At 41.0% G+C, this 20,546-nt stretch overlaps 1 protein-coding gene across 3 annotated transcripts in view; it reads left to right on the top strand.

The window, feature by feature from the left end:
• Positions 1-20,546, top strand: part of APC2 (APC regulator of WNT signaling pathway 2) — a 106,693-nt gene that overhangs the window by 4,730 nt on the left and 81,417 nt on the right. For all 3 annotated transcript variants that reach the window (XM_068234008.1, XM_068234007.1, XM_068234009.1), the window contains exon 3: positions 17,580-17,738. In XM_068234008.1, coding sequence (XP_068090109.1) covers positions 17,580-17,738 — 159 coding nt within the window. The remainder of the gene's footprint in view (positions 1-17,579; positions 17,739-20,546) is intronic.

Below are 20,546 nucleotides of genomic sequence, written 5' to 3' on the forward strand. Positions count from 1 at the left end.
TTAAGCTGTAGGCACTCCCTCCCTACTTGTGAGCCTATTTTATGTCACACCTACGGGGGGGGGGGGGGGGAGGAGGAGGAGGTAACTGACTGCACTGAGGTGGTCAGCAAAATGTTACTTTAAGAATTACCGAGGAAAGTTGGCTTTGTAATTTTTTTTGAAAAACTTTAGCCCTAAACTGGTGTTTTGGTTTTTGTCGTTTTTACCATGTATCAAATATTTTGTCACATCAGGAAGAATAATTTAACACATGATGGTCAGGACTGCTGACTGAAAGTGGAACGACAGCTGTGAAGTCATAGTCACCGCCACACATTCACAGTGAGGACATTATTGCTGCAGGTGTTGCACAGAACTGCAATCACATGACAGACAATATGATCTCATAAACCCAATGCTTGCTGTGTGGTCCCAGATAACTTGCCTGTTTACAGCTGCAGTGAAGCATGCTTCACAGTATGCTTGGCATCACATGCATACCACATAATGTGACCTTTCCCCTCAATTGCAATGTGATTCTGTTGTACAATACAATGCCACAGTTTGAAACTAGCCTTTCGCTGTTCTTTCAGCAATACCTACTCTAACCCAGCAAGTTTTGCAAAAATTTGCAGATAAAAACCATACAATTTTTAATATACTTAGGTCTAGGTAGCAGAGCTACATATTAGGTTCTCCACTGTTCTCCAGCCCTGGTGAAACTTAAAGAGGAACTCCAGTGAAAATAATGTAATAAAAAAAGTGCTTCATTTTTTACAATAATTATGTATAAATGATGTAGTCAGTGTTTGCCCATTGTAAAATCTTTCCTCTCCCTGATTTACACTCTGACATTTATCACATGGTGACATTTTTACTGCTGGCAGGTGATGTCAGTGGAATGAGATGCTGCATGTTTTTTGGCAGTTGGAAACAGCTGTAAACAGCAGTTATTTCCCACAATGCAACAAGGCTCCCACAGTGTGATGTCATAACCATGGTCCTGACATTACACCATGGGAGGGGTTTCACCACAATATCAGCCATACAGAGCCCCCTGATGATCCGTTTGTGAAAAGGAAAAGATTTCTCATGGGAAAGGGAGTATCAGCTACATATTGGGATGAAATTTAATTCTTAGTTACGGTTTCTCTTTAAGCTATGTACACACATCCAATAACTGTTAGCTGAAACGGCCGTTAACAACCATTTCAGATGACGCTCCTTATGTGTGTACAGTGGCCACAGATCACTATTGCTCGGGCATTGTTTAGGATCCGTCCTCTTGGATCTTTAGTGACCCCGGATGCTCGAACATTACCTATCACAATGCTATTTTCAACCCGTGCCGATTGTCATCCCTCCGCCCCCTTCCATAGTAACAGAACACATCACTAGCCTCAAGGCTAAGGATGTGTCTGTACAGCATAATTTACCAAACTTGTGTGAGAATTGTCACCCATCGGGGATCGGGAAAGATCCTACGAGTGACAATTCTTGCATGTGTGTACTTAGTGTTAACTTAATGTGTCAGGGGAATCTGGGTCAGGTTTATCAAGTATGCAAGTAAAACAGAAGCACACCTGGTGCAAAGATGTTGCGGAAAATTAAAATTGGCCGCTCTGTGCACCTGCTCCACTTGCATAAATATATAATGAATACTAATAAGTAATATGTGCTGTATAAACACATAGCCACTGGTGTCAGTAACACTAGATAAGTAACATGCTTTAAACCCCAAATAAGCCTATAACTGAAAAAAAGAAAACTCAAAGCAATAATATTCATTAGTGCATAAAGGTTTGCAAACACTAGTTTTAGTATTTCTGGAACAGTTATGTTGGACAGGTGAAACTCGAAAAATTAGGATATTGTGCAAAAGTCTATTTATTTCAGTAATCCATCTGAAAGAGGGATTGTCAGCCACAAAATCAAATTCCTTTTACCTACTGCAGTGTGTTCTTTATGCAGCCTAGAACATGACTCTGCACTGAAATCTTTCTAATCTAATCAGAAAAGTTTCTACTGTAATAAATCTCATCTGTCAGCCTGGCTCTATTTGGTCCATTGCCAACGGGAAGCTTGTCATCACCCCTCCCGCATTCCTGCTCCTCACTGATTGGCTGAGGGCAGTTCAGTGTGAAGCTGTGTGAAATCTGATCTTGCTCTGCTCACATGTTTACAAAGCAAGCCGTTATGACAGAGCAGATTCTAGGAGAGAAAAAAAAGAGTAAGGAAGGAAATTACATCAGAATTAGCTTCAGTGAGAGGGAATCAAAATGGAAAATGCTTGAACCGAATTCCCTTTATTTACTATATAACATTCACTGAAATCAAAACGTGGACAGTATAATACATGTGTTATGTAAGTAGATCAAGTAGTTATCTATAGTAGTATGGCCATAGTATGGCTGACCATGCTGCTTTAAAAGGTGAAACTAATATATGAAATAGACTCATTACTTGCAAAGCAACATATTTAAAGCCATCATTTGTTATAATTTGATGATTATGGCTTACAGCTTATGAAAACCTCAAAATCAAAATCTCAGACCAGTAGGATATTGTGAAAATGTTCAATATTATAAGCTCAAAGTGTTAGACTCTAATCAGCTAATTAATCCAAAACACCTGCAAAGGGTTTCTATTTCATATATTAATTCCAGGTTTCAAGTTGAATGGACTTTTACACAATACAGTATTGTAACTTTTCAGGTTTCACCTGTATGGCTACCACAAAAATTACAGTGGTACAATATTTGGTTTAAAACACACACGCACGCGCGCACACACGCGCGCGCGCTATTGCAGCTTTGCTGTGAGCTTCAGCAGGTATTTCCTGCATGCAGGGCCGGATTTAAGCCAAGGCCACAGAGCTGGGACAAGGTCCTCCAGCACCCAAGGCTGAGACACCAAAGTGCGCCCCTCCATCCCTCCCACCCCAGCCGTCACACACTGATTGCTATTAGACTAAGAGGCGCCACAGGGCCCACAACCTCCCCAACACCTTAATATCTAGTTATCTGGCTTGCAGTCACTGCTATGTATCCCCTTTTCTTATTTCTTTCTGCTTCAAACACTATGAGGAATGACAGCTGAATGAATTGTGCGCCCCCTCCTACACTGCGCCCTGAGGCTGGAGCCTCTCCAGCCTATGCCTCGGCCCGGCCCTGCAAGGCCACATAGACTATGGCCTAGGGCACCACAGGATCAAGGGGTGGGTGGGCAGCAGGCTATACTAGGGTCACCTGGCTACCTAAACTGGAGGGAGGGGTGGTAATCAGGCTAACTAGAGGGATGGGGGGGGGGGAGAGGTCATCAGGCTATCTAAACTGGAGGCGGGGGAAGGATTATCCGGCTACCTATACTGGAGGTGTCGCGGGAAGGGTCATCTGGCTGTCTATAATAGCGGGAAGGGTCAATGGGCTACTTATACTGGAGGGAGGGGGAAGGGTCATCTGGATACCTAAATTGGAGGAGGGGACATCTGGCTACCTATACTGAAGGTAGGCGGCTGCTGACACTTGCCTTGGGCGGTAAAGAGTGCAAATCCAGCCTTGCCTGCATGGGATCCTTCAGACATTTCCTTCATGGGATCCTGCTTCCTGACTGTGTGCAACTTCATAGTGGCTATTAGGTGGCAAATGTATTACAGGCCTCCCTAGGTCATATGCAATTATAGTAAGGATTGCTAAAAGGTTAATAAAATAGCAGTCGTGTCATAATGGACAAATGCATTACCCAATGCTACGTATCCAGGTAGTCCTGGGTTTATTTCAAAAGATGCTACTGCAGTTGTGTGATCACTAATTTACTTGCCTTTTACCAATCTTCACAATGATCTGATAAGACACAGGTGAGGGTTTTAGGCTTTTTCCACCTAACGGCACACACTTTTTAAAGGGACTCCGAGCACCTCTCATAGGCATGCCTTTAAGCCAGGTGACTTCCAACAAAGTTATGATATGACCCCTCTGGAGGAGCCTCTTGCAATGGCCATGCATGTTACTTCCTCCTCCTGCTTCATTCAGTGACCCGGAAGTTATAACATAGTCAAGATGGCAGCTGTGATTTTTAAATTGAAATCAAACTAAAACTATTTGGAGTAGAATGGTGATTCATGCATCAAATAAAAAATGAGAGCACAAGCTACAGAAAGGTTTGCATCTTTAAGTACTTTGCAGTACTGGTCGGAGTTTTAAAGGCATACCCATGAGAGGTGCTCAGAGTCCCTTTAAAAAATTGAATCAAAATTTGCTAAACCACACAGTTTCTCCACAGCTCTTCAGCCATAGTAATGCTGGATACACACCATGCATTTCCGCATCGAATGCTTCCGTCGATACGCGTCGATTCGATTATTTCCGAGCATTTCCGAGCGCATTTCGATGATTTTTAGGTCGATTGCCATGTAAAGTATGACAAATCGACCTAACGATCCATCAAAACATGAATCGGACATGTCGAAAATAAACGAATCGATGCGTATCGACAGACGCATCGAACGCGGAAACGCATGGTGTGTATCCAGCATAAGTCAGGGCAAGAATCAGTCAACACTTCTTTGTATTTACCATAAAAAAGCAACTTTATTCCACACAGAACTCACCAATAATTTCAGTTATTCACCAATCCAACGGAAAAAAGTACAGGAGGTGCTCTGTCAGTTGTAAATGTTGTGATAGCTTGTTGTTGTATAATTCTCTGTACCGCATACAGAAAGGGACTCATAGCCTACGTGTAAGCCGATATAGCTGCATGAAATAACGATACACTGGCTTATGATTGCAGCCCATGAGATGATATTAGATCACATTTGTAGATGATTATGTTATGTATGCAACAACGAAAACTCTGCAGCTTGTCAATACATGCAGCTTAAAAAAAAATAGTTATCATATATCAAGCTGCTAGTGTTCTTTGTATATTCATCATTAAAGAGACACTGAAGGAAAAAAAAAATATGATATAATGAATTGGTTGTGTAGTACGGATAATTCCCGTACTAGAACATTAGTAGCAAAGAAAATATTCTCCTATTTTATTTTCAGTTATATATATATATATATATATATATATATATATATATATACTGTGTATATATATATATATATATATATATATATATATATATATATATATATATATATATATATATATATATATTTTATTTTTTTTATTTTATTTTTTTGTAACGTTGCATCATTCTCTAATATTTGCAGTTTACACACTACTTAGCATTCTAAATGATTTTACAGAGCAAGCTATTGAAGTTTTGAACTGTCCTCTGCAGAAGAAAAAAAATACAGTGCCAGACACTTGGGATAATAAGCTTCAGAAGACAGAGCTCTCTGCGACTTTGAAAGTCTTGGAGCTCAATGGCTCTTTTGCATAGATAACTGGAGTTTCTTAATTCTTCCTGTACTGGAAACAATATTAGACTTATGTCTGCTCCTATGTTTTATTTCTTAGCTGTACTACACATACAAATCATTATATCATCATTTTTTTTCCGCTTCAGTGTCTCTTTAATTGTAATGCATAACCTACCCATTTCCCTAATTCATCATGTAGTTTATCCAATGTTATATAAAAATGCATAGAAGACATACTTTGTCATGAAGCCTGTAAGGCTGGCTCATTCGTAGCCCTCAATGCTACTTGCTTTGCTATCTTGGGTCCAAGATCTCAAACGACCTAAAATGGGACAACAACACTGCCACTATTGTCAAGAAAGTGCAACATAGGATGTACCATCTACGGCAGCTGAAAAAGTTTGGCCTACCTCAAAATCTAATGGAGCAGTTCTACATTGCAATCATTGAATACACCATAACATCATCTATGACTGTATGGTTAGGCTCCTGCTCAGCATTAGAAAAGGGGAGGCTGCAGTGCATCATCCAATCAGCGGAAAGGATAATTGGCTGCAGCTTACCTCCCCTGCAGAATCTTTACACTAGCAGGTGAAGAAAGAGAGCGACCAAAATTGCCTCTGACCCATCTCACCCAGCTCACTCCATCTTCCAGCGCATGCCTTCAGGAGTAAGATTCCGGTCAATCGCTACCAAAACCTCTAGACACAGGAACAGCTTTTTTCCTCAAGCGGTAGCCATACTTAATGCTGAACCACGGTAGAGCTGCTAGGACTTGAAAGTAATCAGCACAGAACTGAAAATGAAAATTCTCACATTGCTTACTGCCACTATACTTATAATGTCCTTGACTTGTAATATATCCACTGTCTGTCCTTGTATTGTTTTTGTTTGTGTTTGTTAAGCAACTGCCAAGACAAATTCCTTGAAGGTGCAAACTTACTTGGCGAAAATAAATTGATTCTTATTTTTGATGTTTTGGCAGCAATGCTATAAATGACTGAGTTGCTGACCTGACACATGTAGTCAGTAAGGGCTGGTTCACACTACGTGCTCTTTTTAAGTGCCAGTTATTTATAAACGTCTTTCTAATGTAATGTTATGTGTGTGTTGTCACATTAGCAAGCGGTTTTCAAATCACTAAAAGCAACCAGCCCCAAGCCTTCTTTCACACACCGTTGATTGTGGCGCAACAGACAATATAATCACATTATTACATAATGCAAATATATTTTAATCAGGTTTTCACACTGGTACTTTTGCGGTGCGGTACAATGGAATAACGCGCTGCATGCAGTGCCTTACTGGTTGAAGTCTGTGGACTGCATGCTGTATGGGCTGCATGGTAGTGGTAGGCTATGATGCAACTTTATATGGCCACTGCAATCCTATTTATCAGTATGCATAACATTTACTGTAAAAGTAGCCTAAATCTGTGAAACAGCACAGAAAACAGTGTACTGCCACTGCTCCAACACAGAGGCTGATGCACAGGTGGGCAGGGGGCATGGCTGTGATCTCAAATTCTCAATTCTGATTTGCAAGTCCGATTTTCCCTGAATCCAATCAACAGAAAAACAGAGGAAAAAACACAGCATGCAGTAACGATTAAAAATCGGAATCGGATGTAAAAACCGATTAAAAATCGGAATTGCATGCAGTTTGCTGGGAGCCTAAAGAACATCTCCACTTTTCCTGAGGAAGAGACACATTCCATATCCAATAATCTCTATGTAATTCTCAGTTATCTTAACAGGCTGCATACACTGATGTACTTATGTTTATCCTGCTGTTTTTCCACCTCTCTGAACCCCTCTCCATATGCTTCATAGTGAATCACTGAGGCTGTTCCCACTTGAGCAGAGGAACGGACATTTTTTGTCTGTTCTCTGCTCTACAATGAATGGCTCCTATTTTATACACAGGAGACGTTCACACTTGTTATGATCTGTTGCTGTAAGTGGAAACCACACTTCCGTGCAGTTTGCTATAATCCCGGCCAGGCGTATACGTTCCCCTATATAGTATATGGGGGAGAGCATCGGCCTCGGGCTACAGGCGGACCACGGCAGACCATCAGCTCCTGCAGGCTACACGTGGTGTGGCACAAATGGGAACACATCCTATGAAAGCTGTCTTGCATTGCTGTCAGCTATTAGATAGTAGGGAAATATTACTACCCCCCAAATGCTGCGTACTTATGCCAGCATTCCCAAAGATGTGAGGATCACTTCATGCTTACACTTTCCTAAAAAGGTCTAGCAGCTAGTCACTGAGGCTAAAGGATAATGTTTATGGCATTCAGTTACAAATTATTGTGTATAAGGGTGATATTTGTTAGATAGCTTTTTGTACTAAATAGCCTCATATGGTGAGGTTTTTTTTCATGAAAATTACAGGGTTTTTTTTCAATCACTGCTAAAATAGCTTGGTTAGATTGTTGGCTCATCACTATTGCTGTACATGGACTTTTTGTTGTATGGCATATGGTTTTTCTCCGTGTCATTGTTGTCTTTCATATATAACGCTATTCCCATCTTCATAAAGTGACAACATTGGTGTTTGATGTAGCCAACATCCTGCATGCCTGGTACGGTGCATACTACATTTTCATTTCTGCCTCTTCTGTATTTGGTTACATTTCTAACATTAGGTGTGAGCATGCAGAGTCACAGCTGCAAATAATTTATCTATCATTTACTAGCAATGGCCCTCTCTGTAAATGCAAAGTGATCAATCAGTAGCCTAATGTTCATCAAGCACGTTAATGGTGCCATAAAGCCAGAGCAACACTGGCGAATTCTTAATAGACTTAAAGTGCTTATTCCTTTTGTGTTTCTGCACAGCGATTTGTTTAGCATTGGTGATATTGTAATGTTTAGGCACAAAACACCTAATGCTGGGGGTGCAACTGCTTTTGTGATAGTACTTTTGACATTTTACTAAACACAATTGCACAGACTGATTTCCACATGGCCGATCACTGCAATCCCAGAAGGTTAATCTTCTGCCAATGAAAATCAATATGTTTAGTTCCAAATGTGTTAAATGTAATTGTCTCACAGTTCCTTCCTTCCCCGATCACTGCAATCTAAAGACCTTGCTGTCACAATGCAGGTCCCCTCCCTTCTGACCCTTTGACTCCTCTGGAATGCAATTTGGTTTTTATTCCCATAGGAACCAGTTCATAAAATCAGATTTATTTTTTAAAAGAAATGAAAACCACATCTTTGACTATGTCATCGTTTATATTGAGACTGCCTATGATTGCAGATACAGAATACTTACATAATCCAATGAATGTTCCACCAGGAGTCATCGAAAATGTATTTGCTGTTTGCTGATATATGATATAAACTTAAAATAAGTTAAGATAGCAAAGGATTTTTTATGCTGGAGAAAAATATAATTTTTACGTGTACATACGGTATGTACACTGCTTCTCTGAAAATAAAACCTACCCCCCAAAATAGCTCTAGCATGACTTTTCAATATGCTCGAAATAGAAGTCCTACTCCAAAAATAAACCCTTCATAAAACGTCAATTTAAATAGACTCCAGGTCACTATGGTATACATGTAAAAAAGTAATAGCAATTGGTATTAAAATGCAGCAGGACCAAAGAAAGTAAACACCCCCAAAAGTTTTGCACTCAAAGACACCAGGAGACCCAAAACAATAAGGTTTAGCCAGTGGCTCTCTGTAAATGTAGATTGTTGCACATGGGAAAAGGAAATATTATCATTAGTTAATTATGAGAAATTCATGATGGAATTCAAGTTTAGAAAATCACGATAGTTACAGGATGTGATAGTATGACTATATATATATATATATATATATATATATATATATATATATATATATATATTTTTTATCTGCAGTTATATATATATATATATATATATATATATGTATATGTATATATACATATATATATATATATATATTCAATTATAATTGTAAATTGTTTCACATTGAAAAACAAGACATCCCTAACACATCTTTTGGAGTAAAAATCAATGTAAGACCTTGTCTAATATTTGGGGAAACCCAGTATACCCTAGATTCCTGCTTGTGGTAGCACCACCAAAACAGCAATATCTAACAAGCTACTGCAGCTGTGTCCTTAATGATTAATGATGTGACAGCACATATGATAAACCACAAAACAAGCCTTTATTTTTTTTCTTTGCTACTTTTTTTTTTTAGAGTATTTTTTACATTTTTGTTTAAACAAAACAATGCTGATTAAAATAATTAATGAAAACAGAGTAAGAAAAAAATAAAATCAAAAGGATGAAAAAAATTACACCGAAAATATGAATAATTGCTCATACAATTAACAATACTGGGGGGTAGGAGAGCAGCTGAACAAAAGGTAGCAAATTACATAAGGCAGCTAAGGGATATGGAGTGCGGCCGATGTGGACAGGGGTCCCAGGTTTTCTCAAATGGACTCCCAAAAGGATGAAGTAATCTTCTCCATTACAAAAATCGATTTGATATTGTTGACTATGTCACTTCTGGGGGAGGGCTGGCTGACCTTCAGGATTTGGCCAGCAGGGTTTTAGAACCACTTCAGAACTGGCCAAGTAACCTCACTGGTATTTACTTAAGGAGGTAAGGGACCTGTGAAATAGGTCTGCCCATGGGTCAGGATTGACCAGCACTCCCAGGACCTCAGACGCTAAGGAAAAACAAACACTCCAGAAACCAAAGACAAGCTAGCATTGCCACCAGCAATGTACCTGATCGGCTGGCAGCTGGCAACCCCTAAAAAAGAGATCTGTAGTTATCCATCCATAATGGAGAGGCCTTGCCTAATTCTAGTGTGCACAAAGTTGTGAAGCTGCGAAAACTTGAAGAAATCTGTGTAAGGATCTGGTATTTTTCAGCCACCTGAGACCATGACATACCGTAAATTTCTCATCAATTAGTAAATCAGCAATAGTAAGGACCTCCCTAGTTCTCCAAGCCAGCCAGTCTGATTTGTGTACCACTGGAGGGAAAAAAACAGTGACACAAGTGAGGGAAACCCCATGCGAATAACCCAATATCTTTATCAGAATTCTCTTACTACTCAGTGAGCTCTGGACAATACAGGAACCATTCTGGAGCTGGATACAAGGGTTGGGAGTCCATAGTAGGCAATTAGTGGGAAAAGGAAATATGCTCTCCTGCTCTAGATCAGAATGTTAGTGGCTCCCAAACCTCCCTGGAGGTATTGACACATTAAGAGCTGGTATTTGATTTGTGGATGCTTACCCATCCAAATACATTTCCAAAATAAGTTTTGACATACATCCAGGGCCGGATTTAGCACAAGGCAGGAGCCTAAAGGTGACAGTGTACTGAGAAGCGGCTGTTTTGGGTCACAAACCTGCACTCACCATCTTGGAGTCACCAAGCCCCTTAGCCAATCCAGCATTCAATCCTCTGCAGCGGTGATATCATGGAGGGTCTGGTATGGTGAATGCAGACACATTGGGCAGGAGAAGATGGAGGAGAGGTTATGGCTGGGCTGGCCAGGGACATAAGCAGCCAGCACACTTAGAATGTGCCTTGGTGGGCAAACCCATATTCACATCAGGGTATGCAGATTCAGTGTAGGGTGGAGTGTAGGGCACCAGACATTCTGTGTCTAGATGTGAATCCAGCACTGCATACATCATTATAGAATTATATCACTTTTACTGTTGAAGGGTAAATACCAATTAACAGCTGTTGCTTTACCGATTTTGTGTAATTAAAGCTGGTCATACACTTAGTAGATCGGGGAAACAGTCAGCATCTCTGATATTAATCATTATCTTCTTTTACCATCTTGCACTACTCAACATAAAATAACATCACAGTTATGTGAAAACGCTTATACAAACCATTTATCATGATCATGTTGTTTCAGATTTGTGTAAACTTACACTAGTAAAATGTTTTCTTTCTAGTATGTTGTGTAATTTTCATGCTCTGTCCAAAGTGCTGAAATTCAGTGTTTCTTATCTGCATTGCCTGTGCACAGCATTTTATAGTTCCTGGATTGGCTGTAATGGCTTGTTCTGTAACTGTATTAATATTTATCGGTCAAGCCGGAGCCTGGGAGGGAAAGTGCTGCTAAGCAAAATACAAGGATGTCTGTGAATAAGGGGAGGTGTCTCTGGCTGAGATGGTTTTATTGTTGATATAATGGACTCCTTGTTTTGCTGCCTGTGAAGACACATCTTTTCATTGCTAGTCAGAGGCGCTGAGCTGCCTGGGGAACACTGGCAGGATCTGTCCGTGGAAATATTCAGTAACCAGCACATATTTTCGCCAGACATTTATTAAGTCTTATAGTATTGAAGAAATGAGAAAAATGTCTGCCTCCCAAATGAGCACAACACCAAATAGCTGAAGAGGAACTGTTTTTATTTTTTAATGAACATCCTGTCACAGTGCACACTAAATAGCATGCATTTTGCATTTATGTAATTGTATGTTATCGTCTGACGTGAGCCCCGGGGGATTTTTCATATAAACAGCTAATTGGAGGATGTAATTTATTCCTGTATGTGCCCCAGATGGTCAGTTAACTAACGTTTCTGCCAGCTTTTTCTATGCTCCCCTTGCATGACTGATTCTACCTCACGCATCAGAAGAGCTGCAGGGTCACAAAGACATTGCCAGTCAGCCCAAGCTCTCCAAGGTGACTGGTTATGTAGCCGGATATTTCTGCATATTCCTCACAGCCCTCTTCCAATACAGCACTGGACTTCAGTAAAGTATTTTATGCAGAGTCAGTGTAATTGCTTTTCAGTTATTTAACCCTTTGCGGTTTAATTGTTTGGATTTATATAGACCCAACATCTTCCACAATGCTATACAGAGTATATTGTCTTGTCACTAACTGTCCTTCAGAGGGGCTCACAATCTAATCCCTGCCATAGCCATATGTCCATTGTTGTCAAAGGCCAATTTTAGAAGGAAGGCAAATAACTTACCTGTATTTTTTATGTAAACAAGTTAGGGGTCAGCGATAACCCTCGTTTTACCTACTTCATTGATTAGGGGGTAGCAATTTGCTTTCAAAAGAATAAATGAAGTAGAAAAAAATCACAAAATACATGCAAATTACAGCACTGGATTTTTATGAAAAACTTGTTAAAACCCGTGAGATTTATCTTAATAAAATATTTTTTCTTGGGGTCAGTGTTAGGTTTTACAATTTAATCCTATATGTAAATAGAGAAATATTTTAAAGGAGTTCTGGCTGACTTCCAACCAGAGTGGGGTAGTAATTTGGTTGTTCCTTTATTAAGGTTGTGATCAGATAGCCCCGCTAGCCTCTGTCATTGTATTAACCTGAACTTTGTTTTGGAGACATGTGGAGATGGAGGTAACTGTTTGATCTTAACAATGGGAAAGGGGTGCAAGAAAGAGGGGAATGATGCCCCTCTTCTAGAGTACGCCCCCTATTAAAAGCCATGAGGATATGTATTGGTCAGGTGGTAACGCTCTATGGATCCACCTTCCTGGCCCCCAATCTGCGTGGTGGAGTAAAGGGATAAAAAGGCTGATTGAGCTGTTTCTCTTTTAATAACAGTTTTACAAAATCATAATATTTGTAAAGTCCCATTTTTATCCAGTGCAAATGTATGAATGCATGAAGCAAATAACATTGCATTTTTTGGTTTATTGTTTGGGGCTGAATATTTAGTAGCAAAAAAAACCCTGTCTGCCCTTCAAAAATTATACCAAGATTGTGTTTGTGAGGCAAACCAGATACAGTATGTCTCGAAAAAGATTTGCACCTCAAAAATGAAAAAATAAAATAAAGACCTAGTACTGAGAGATGGTTATTCAGGTTGTACCGAAGTGGTTAAACAAATAACCCTATCACCCCCCCCCCCAAGAATTTTTTTTAGAAACACACAGTGACAATGAAACATACTTTTCATTGACTTTATGCTTTACTGTACTTCACTGTATGCGATCCAACGCAGAGACAGTGTGCACACCAGAGGGGAAGGGAGTGCTCCAAGACTCAGCGCAAATTGTTTCACTTTCATAGGGCTTTATTCACAAAGCGGTGCTAACCTACTTAGCACGTCTAAAGTCTTTAGACATGCAAAGTCTTATGCGTGCGCTAAGTCCCATAGGCTTTAATGGGCACTTCGCGCGGAGTGCAGTGCGCGCGCAAAGTTTTACGCGCATAAAGTTTTGCGCGCGAAAAGCTTGTTTATACGTGCTAAGGGGGTTTTCACAGGCGTGCTAACAGTTAGCACCGCTTTGTGAATCAAGCCCATAATGTGCACACCGCTGTCCTAATATGTTGCGTTCATGCTATTACAGGGAACACGGCCACTGTGAACATAGCCTTAGGGTGTATTCACACTATGCACACTTGTGAACTCACTGCTCATATGCTTGTGTGATGCAGAGATGTGAACTTGCCCACACATCTGTATGGTTGGTGAGTTCACAAGTGGTATTACTGCGTAACACAATGTGCAAAGTGTGAATGTACTATAAGAGTGGGTTCTAAAATCTTTGCACAGTGGGGAAGGAAATAGGACAGGTACATTTTAGCTAACAATTGACAGCATATATTTATGGCTTTCGTTGCATAATTGATTAACCCTTTCAAGACCAGAGCAAGCTTAGCATTTTAGCACTGTGCCAGTTTCACTAATAATCACTTTTTTAGTCTTTAAAACCACTTTAAGACCACGTCACGCCGATGGGCGTGAACGCGGTGGCTCCCCCAGGCGTAAAGTCCTGGGGGAGTGTTTTGCAGGGGATTGCACACGCTTATGTGCATACATCCCTGCTTGGATGACGGAGCTCCATTCCGCCTTCAGTTTCGTAGTGGCGATCGCTGCTCGGAGACTGTTAGATGGAAAAACCGCCATATTCTATGGCTGTACATCGCTGCGATCTAATGCAGCGCTGTACTGGGGACCGCCGTGTTACACGGCTGTCCCCTCCATTGGCTCAATGGTGATCCGCTGTCATAGGCTGAAGCCTATGACAGCGGATCACAGTGATTGGCTGGTGGGGAGAGGGAGGGAGCTCGGGAAAAAAAACACACACACATTTATTACAAAAATAATAAGAAAAATATTTACAATAAAATAAACATCCTTGGAGCGATCTTTTCCCTTGGAGCTCTGTTGGTGGGCAGAAAACAGGGGGGGCGGGGAGGAATCAGTTGCTTGCTGAGTTGTGCGGCCCTGCAGCGAGGGCAGAAAACGGGGGGGGGGGGGGGAGGAATCAGTTGTGTGCTGAGTTGTGCGGCCCTGCAGTGAGGCCTTAAAGCTGCAGTGGTCCATTTACAGAAAAATGGCCTAGTCTTTAGGGGGTGTTAACACTGTGGTCCTCAAGTGGTTAAGGTATAAATCTGAATTTGATTTTTCCTCAGACAAGCCTGTACTTTCTGTTAACAGAAAAAAAATTATATGAATATCTGTTTTCAGCCAAGCTAGCAATCAGAGAAAAGGGGGGATAACATAGATCCCATGTAAGTTTAAAAACAAAACTAGTACAGCCAAAATACGAGCCAATGTGCAGTTCCATTATTTCAAGGATTCGTTATTTTATTAAATGTATTCAATAATCTGAATTTTAAATCATTAATTTAGAAATACAGTAAGCAATTGTGGAATCTTTTCAGATGATATGTAGTTGTACTGCATTGCTTTACCTTGACAAAAAACATGTATGACAAATAAATGTTATGCTGCAAAAACTATACAAATTGTGTCCAGAAAACCACTGGGGAGTGGTAGGCATAATCGATTAAATGCTATTTCTTCTGACTTTGATGTAAATTGCATGCAGCTTGGAACTAGGCCAATAAAATGCAGATGTTGCAGATCTGAATCTGCCCAGCTCATCCAGTTTTCATTATATTTGTTTCTAAAGCCTTGCTCCCAAGCTACAGGGTTCTTGGCTGAGGCAGCCAGTCGAGGCCGTCTGTACTGAGAATCTAGCGTGTGTACAGTTGCCCCAGTGATCACTGAGAAATCCGGAGTGCCGGATGTTACGAGCGCAAGCTATGCACTCTGTTCTCCTCTTTAACTCTCCCACTCAAATCACTCTATCATGTGTGTGTGTGTGTGTGGGGGGGGGGGGTCTTTCATTCGACTGAATGGCAACTCATCCACTGTGCTTGTGCTTTATAGAATGCTCATGCAAGTGATTGCTCAGTTGCAACCATGTATCTGGTGTATGGGGATTTACTGTCACCCTTTCAGGTCTTTGTTCATCTAGGTCTGGTTGGAGGCACTCCAAACTGTAGAGGGAGCTGTAGTACTAGTTAACACAGGACTATGCAAGCAATGCAAACAATGTCAAAGTGGTGTTAAATTGCCAATAAAGTTCTCAATTGAGTACTCCAGCTTGGTTTCATACAGGAAGTTAGGCCTGGTACACACTTTCAATGTTGATTGACCAATCACTGACCAATTGTACCAACTCAATGTAATATGAGCTTACCTACACAATCTGCTCGTAGTATTCAACATCTGTTGGCCCTCATACTACATTGCGGTGGTAAAATTGATCAGTGATTGGCCGATCAGAATTGAAGGTGTGTACCAGGCTTACGTGTATCACTTACCCACTTTCTTAAGCCTGGTACACATCCAAATTTCATTAGCCAATAATTGGCCAATTTGACCACTTGCATGTAGTATGAGAGCTTACATACACAATGTGTTCACAGTATTCAACATTTGTTGGTGCTCATACTGCATGAAGGTGGTAAAATTGGTCAGTCATTGAACAATCAAAATTGTTTGTGTGTACCAGGCTTTAAAGATTGAATTATTTTAAAAACATCCCAACCTCTGTTGCCTCCCTTCTACTTCAACATTGTGTGAATATAGAAAGTCACTTTTTGGGTATTAAAATGTTTATTGCTAACCTTTTTTCAGTTTCCAAATTATTGTATTTGTAATTGAATTAAAAAAACCTGTAATTTTGTCCTGTACTTTATTTTTAGTAACATTGTTTTACATTGTTTGTGTTGATGATTATGATTGGCAGTTGTAAATGAATGAATTGTAGTGTTTTGGTAGTGGAGTCTGAAAAATAATGAACCAGTCATGACTTTTTCATAAGTATATTGATATCAATATACTGGTAATTCACTTCCTCATTTCAGGAAGATAGCAGGTTGAGAATGTGATTTTGGATCCTAGACATGTGTCCATTTGAGTTACTTGAAGTGTTATATCCATATGCTGAGTGCTCCAAATCCCCAGCTGGCTGGTAGCACAATTAAGGGCTGTTTAATTCAGGGGGATTCCACATATGCATTCCGGGTGCATAAGCATTCCCATTGTATATGCACTCCCACTGCTCTGGACATGGGTTTCTCTGAGATAAACTACCAGAAAATCTTGAAATATGGTTAGAAGCTACTAGAAAGAACATATGTCTCTCTGTTGAACCTTGCCAGTGTCTGATACTGTATGTGTTTGTCAGAAATGGAGGAAAATAAAATTTGTGAATTAGAACAATCACTGAGTCACCGACATTCGTTTTCACAGTATGTCACTTAGTAACAAGGCATGGAAAGTTTCTCCCGATCTCATCTCTTGTTGGAGATTATGTCAGAGACCAGGGATAGGTTGTTGCTATGATACTCCCTTCAGTGCTTCGAACAGTGATTGGTTGATATTGTGCACAATTTACATAAATGGGCTGTCCTGAATCCTGTATCCACAGACAGTGACATCATCGAGGCACTGTTGCAGAAATGATTAATTCTATCTCAGACTGAGGACCGTTGTGATTAACACGTTCTCTGCCACACAAAACCATACAGGAATTCATTGCTACACCGGTATAGCTCCTTAGACATGCTGTAATCTTTGTATAACAGTTTAGAAAAAAACAGGCAAGGCAACCGCAGAAGTGTTTTTCAGAGGTCTTCTAACTTTATGCCATGTGAAAATGCATCATTGTTAAGCAAATATAGAGTTGTAACGTGTTCTTTTAGCTAAATGATGACCAAGACCGGACTGCATTCTACATTTCTGCAGATCACCTAAAAAATAGCTGTTTCAAGGGTTACAACCTTGTTATAAATTGCAGACACACTGCATTTGCTTCACATTTAATACAGAGATTTTGCCCAAAGTTTCATATACCGGAAGCTGCTGTAATTCCTCATGATGTGCATGTGTTTGCAAGCCTATTTTTAAAGGTTGGTAATTAGTGTATCCCTAATCCATACAGGTGTGTGCGCGAGTTGGATTGGTCGGCTCTCCTGCCTCCTATGATCAGTTGGTCCGCCAGGTTGAGGACTTGAAGAAAGAGAACTCTCACCTGAGGAGGGAGCTGCAGGATAACAGCAGCCAGCTGAGCCGCCTTGAGCATGACACCTCGGACATGAAGGTAAGAGTGGAATGCTGCCCATGTGGGTGCCAGAGAAATGGACGCAGAAACACAAGAACTTGTAATTTTGTCCAACAAACTAGATTTCCTAGACAAATAATCGTTTGAAAAGTGCATACTACATGAGAGGAGCTACAAGATACTGTATGACTGGTACAGGACCATGGTCTTCCTACACAGTGGGTGGCTCATTAAATCAGATGTCTGCTTCAGAGCAGCAAGCAGAACAAACTCACTGCTGGAGGCATTTCTTTCAATAACAATTTAATTTGAAAAAAAATGCACATTACATGGGCACAGACAGGGCCCTCGCCTCCACTGGGGCAAAGGGGGAAATTCCCTCATGGTCCCCAAGTGCAACCGGTCCCCCCGCGCTGCCGGGAACCTCCTCCCCAATCGCCCCTCTTAACTCTATAAATCCCTGCATAGTAGCATTGACACTCGCCTGTACCAGGGTGCTTTTCCATCCATGCTCCCCATATTAATCCTCACTGGTTGCCTCTTCTCCAGGACCCATCACTTGTTATTGTTGTGAAGAAGATGGGAAGCATGAACAGAACAGCGTTTCTTGACAGGTGAGGTGCCATGCTGATCATACACAGAATCGGGAAGCACAGTAGAGTTGAGTGGGGGTGATCGGGAAATGGGGAGGGGGGTCCTGCAGTGCGGGGGACCCAGCACCACTCAGGGGCTGAATTTACTGCGGAGGAAATTGAGGGGCCTCAGCGTTACCTTTGCCCCAGGGCCCCTCTTCGGAGCTTGAACCAGCCCTGGACACAGATTAAAATGTGTGCTAACAAGTAACCCATATCACAAAAGAATGAGAATGGTCATACCTTTGAGACAAGTGCATCAAAATTCTCATTTTTAATTAGAGGGCACAGTTGTCTCTTTCACATAAATATGGCCATAGGGTTGTAGACTTTGCACATACACACTCTGGTTAGATACCTTGGTGTGTAAGGCCCGATTCACATTAGAAAAAAAATGAGCCAAACGGATCCTGATGGCTCTTGTGCACATTGGCAAACGGATTGTGAAATCCGATCACCGATGGATCGGATCGGTTTTCACTCCCTTTGCCAGCAAATACATACCTAATGTCAGCGGCAGAGGCTTCCTCTTCTTGCGCTGTGATTACACAGCGCGTCATGTGACTAGGAAGAAGACGAATGCCTGTACCGCCAGCCTTTAGGTATGTATAAGAGGCCTGGTTCACCCTCGCTCACCACCCACCTGGCTGCTGCACCCTCCCTCACCCTCCTGCCGCTCAGGTTCACGTTGCCACATCCCCCCATCCCCGGTGGAATGGTCCGTTTCTTCACTAGTGTGAAGAAACGTTCCATTCCCCTTTGCCCCAATGCAACAGCATTTTTTGGCCAGTTCCGCTCCGCTGGGCAGAAAGAATGGTCCGGAAAATTAGCGCCTGCAGCATTTTTTGGTCCGGGGAATGGAACGTACGGAACGTATCCGTACCAACGGACGCATGTGAACGATCCAATAGGTTAACATTGGATCCTTTCACATCCAATCTGTTTGTACAGTATACGTTCCGGTTACGTTCCGTAAAAAACGCAGATGTGAGCCAGGCCTAAGTCTAGACACCACCCCAGACTGGGTGAGACCAGATAATTTGTCAGACGCGGTGAGCAAGGCCTCAGGTTTTAGCGAATGCCTTTTTTCATCTCAGGCACCAACTGGAATGTAATAGAGAGTGTGAGTGCTAGAAAGCTTCAGTGTGTGATGAATTTAAAAAAAGTAAGCAGTTAATATCTGACAGAACCGACAGGTTTTGGACTAGTCCATCTCCTCATGGGGGATTCTCATGGTTCCTTTGTTTTCAAAAGCATTTCCTAAATGGTAGTTGCTAATTTAAACTGCTGTTCAGGAAATGCTTTTGAAAACAAAGAAAACCCTGAAAATCCCCCATTAGGAGATGGACTTGTTTGCATATTTACTGAATATTGTAAGTGAAAAAGTAGTGAACTCCTTCAGGAAAAAATGTTAACATCAACATCATGAGGATTGTGAGAATTGTGAGAATTACAAAAAAAATATTATATATTCACAACCATAAATACACAGCTACTTTTTATTTCATGGACTTTAAAACACAGAAAGAAATCTTAAGAAATTGTGGCATGTGCAAAAATAAACTTTTTTTCTGCCAAGTTCCTGATCTTAATTACCAAAATAGGTCATAATAGCCATTAGAAGTTATCACTATTATTATTTCTGATTTATATAGCAACACCAACACCATTACAAGTTGACGATAAGTGAAAATACAAATTATACTACATTGAACATCTGCCCTTGTAAATTGTAAACAATAAGGGTTAGTGTCACAGGAGCCCTAGTGGCTGACCGCACTTAGCCTTCTAAACGGTGCCAGCGCACAGATCGTGCGAACTCTGGTCGCAGTCAATGCGCAGGAACCGTTAAGAATTAGCCGCAGACAACTCAGAAGGGAGCCTGTGAGACACGGGTGATTACAACTTCACCCACTGGTTCAGAATAAACTGCCACCACCGCGGTTACCATGGGACCGTGGAGCCCACTAACTGACTGACTAGTCCTGCGAATAAAACGGTTAAACACACGGTATTCTGTCTAGCCAACAACAAACAAACAGTAGCGTATCTTCAGAGACCCGGGATCAGTTCTGTGCGTGCTGATAAGCAGGGTAGCGGACAGTGAATGACTTGGAGAAAGTCGTTTATTCACGCAATATAAATAATTAATATATACAGACAATTATTAAAATCACAATTATTAAAACAGTAATAGCCAGTATAAAAAATAAAA

The sequence above is a fragment of the Hyperolius riggenbachi genome, chromosome 1 (assembly GCF_040937935.1).
Source record: "Hyperolius riggenbachi isolate aHypRig1 chromosome 1, aHypRig1.pri, whole genome shotgun sequence".
Classification (NCBI taxonomy): domain Eukaryota; kingdom Metazoa; phylum Chordata; class Amphibia; order Anura; family Hyperoliidae; genus Hyperolius; species Hyperolius riggenbachi.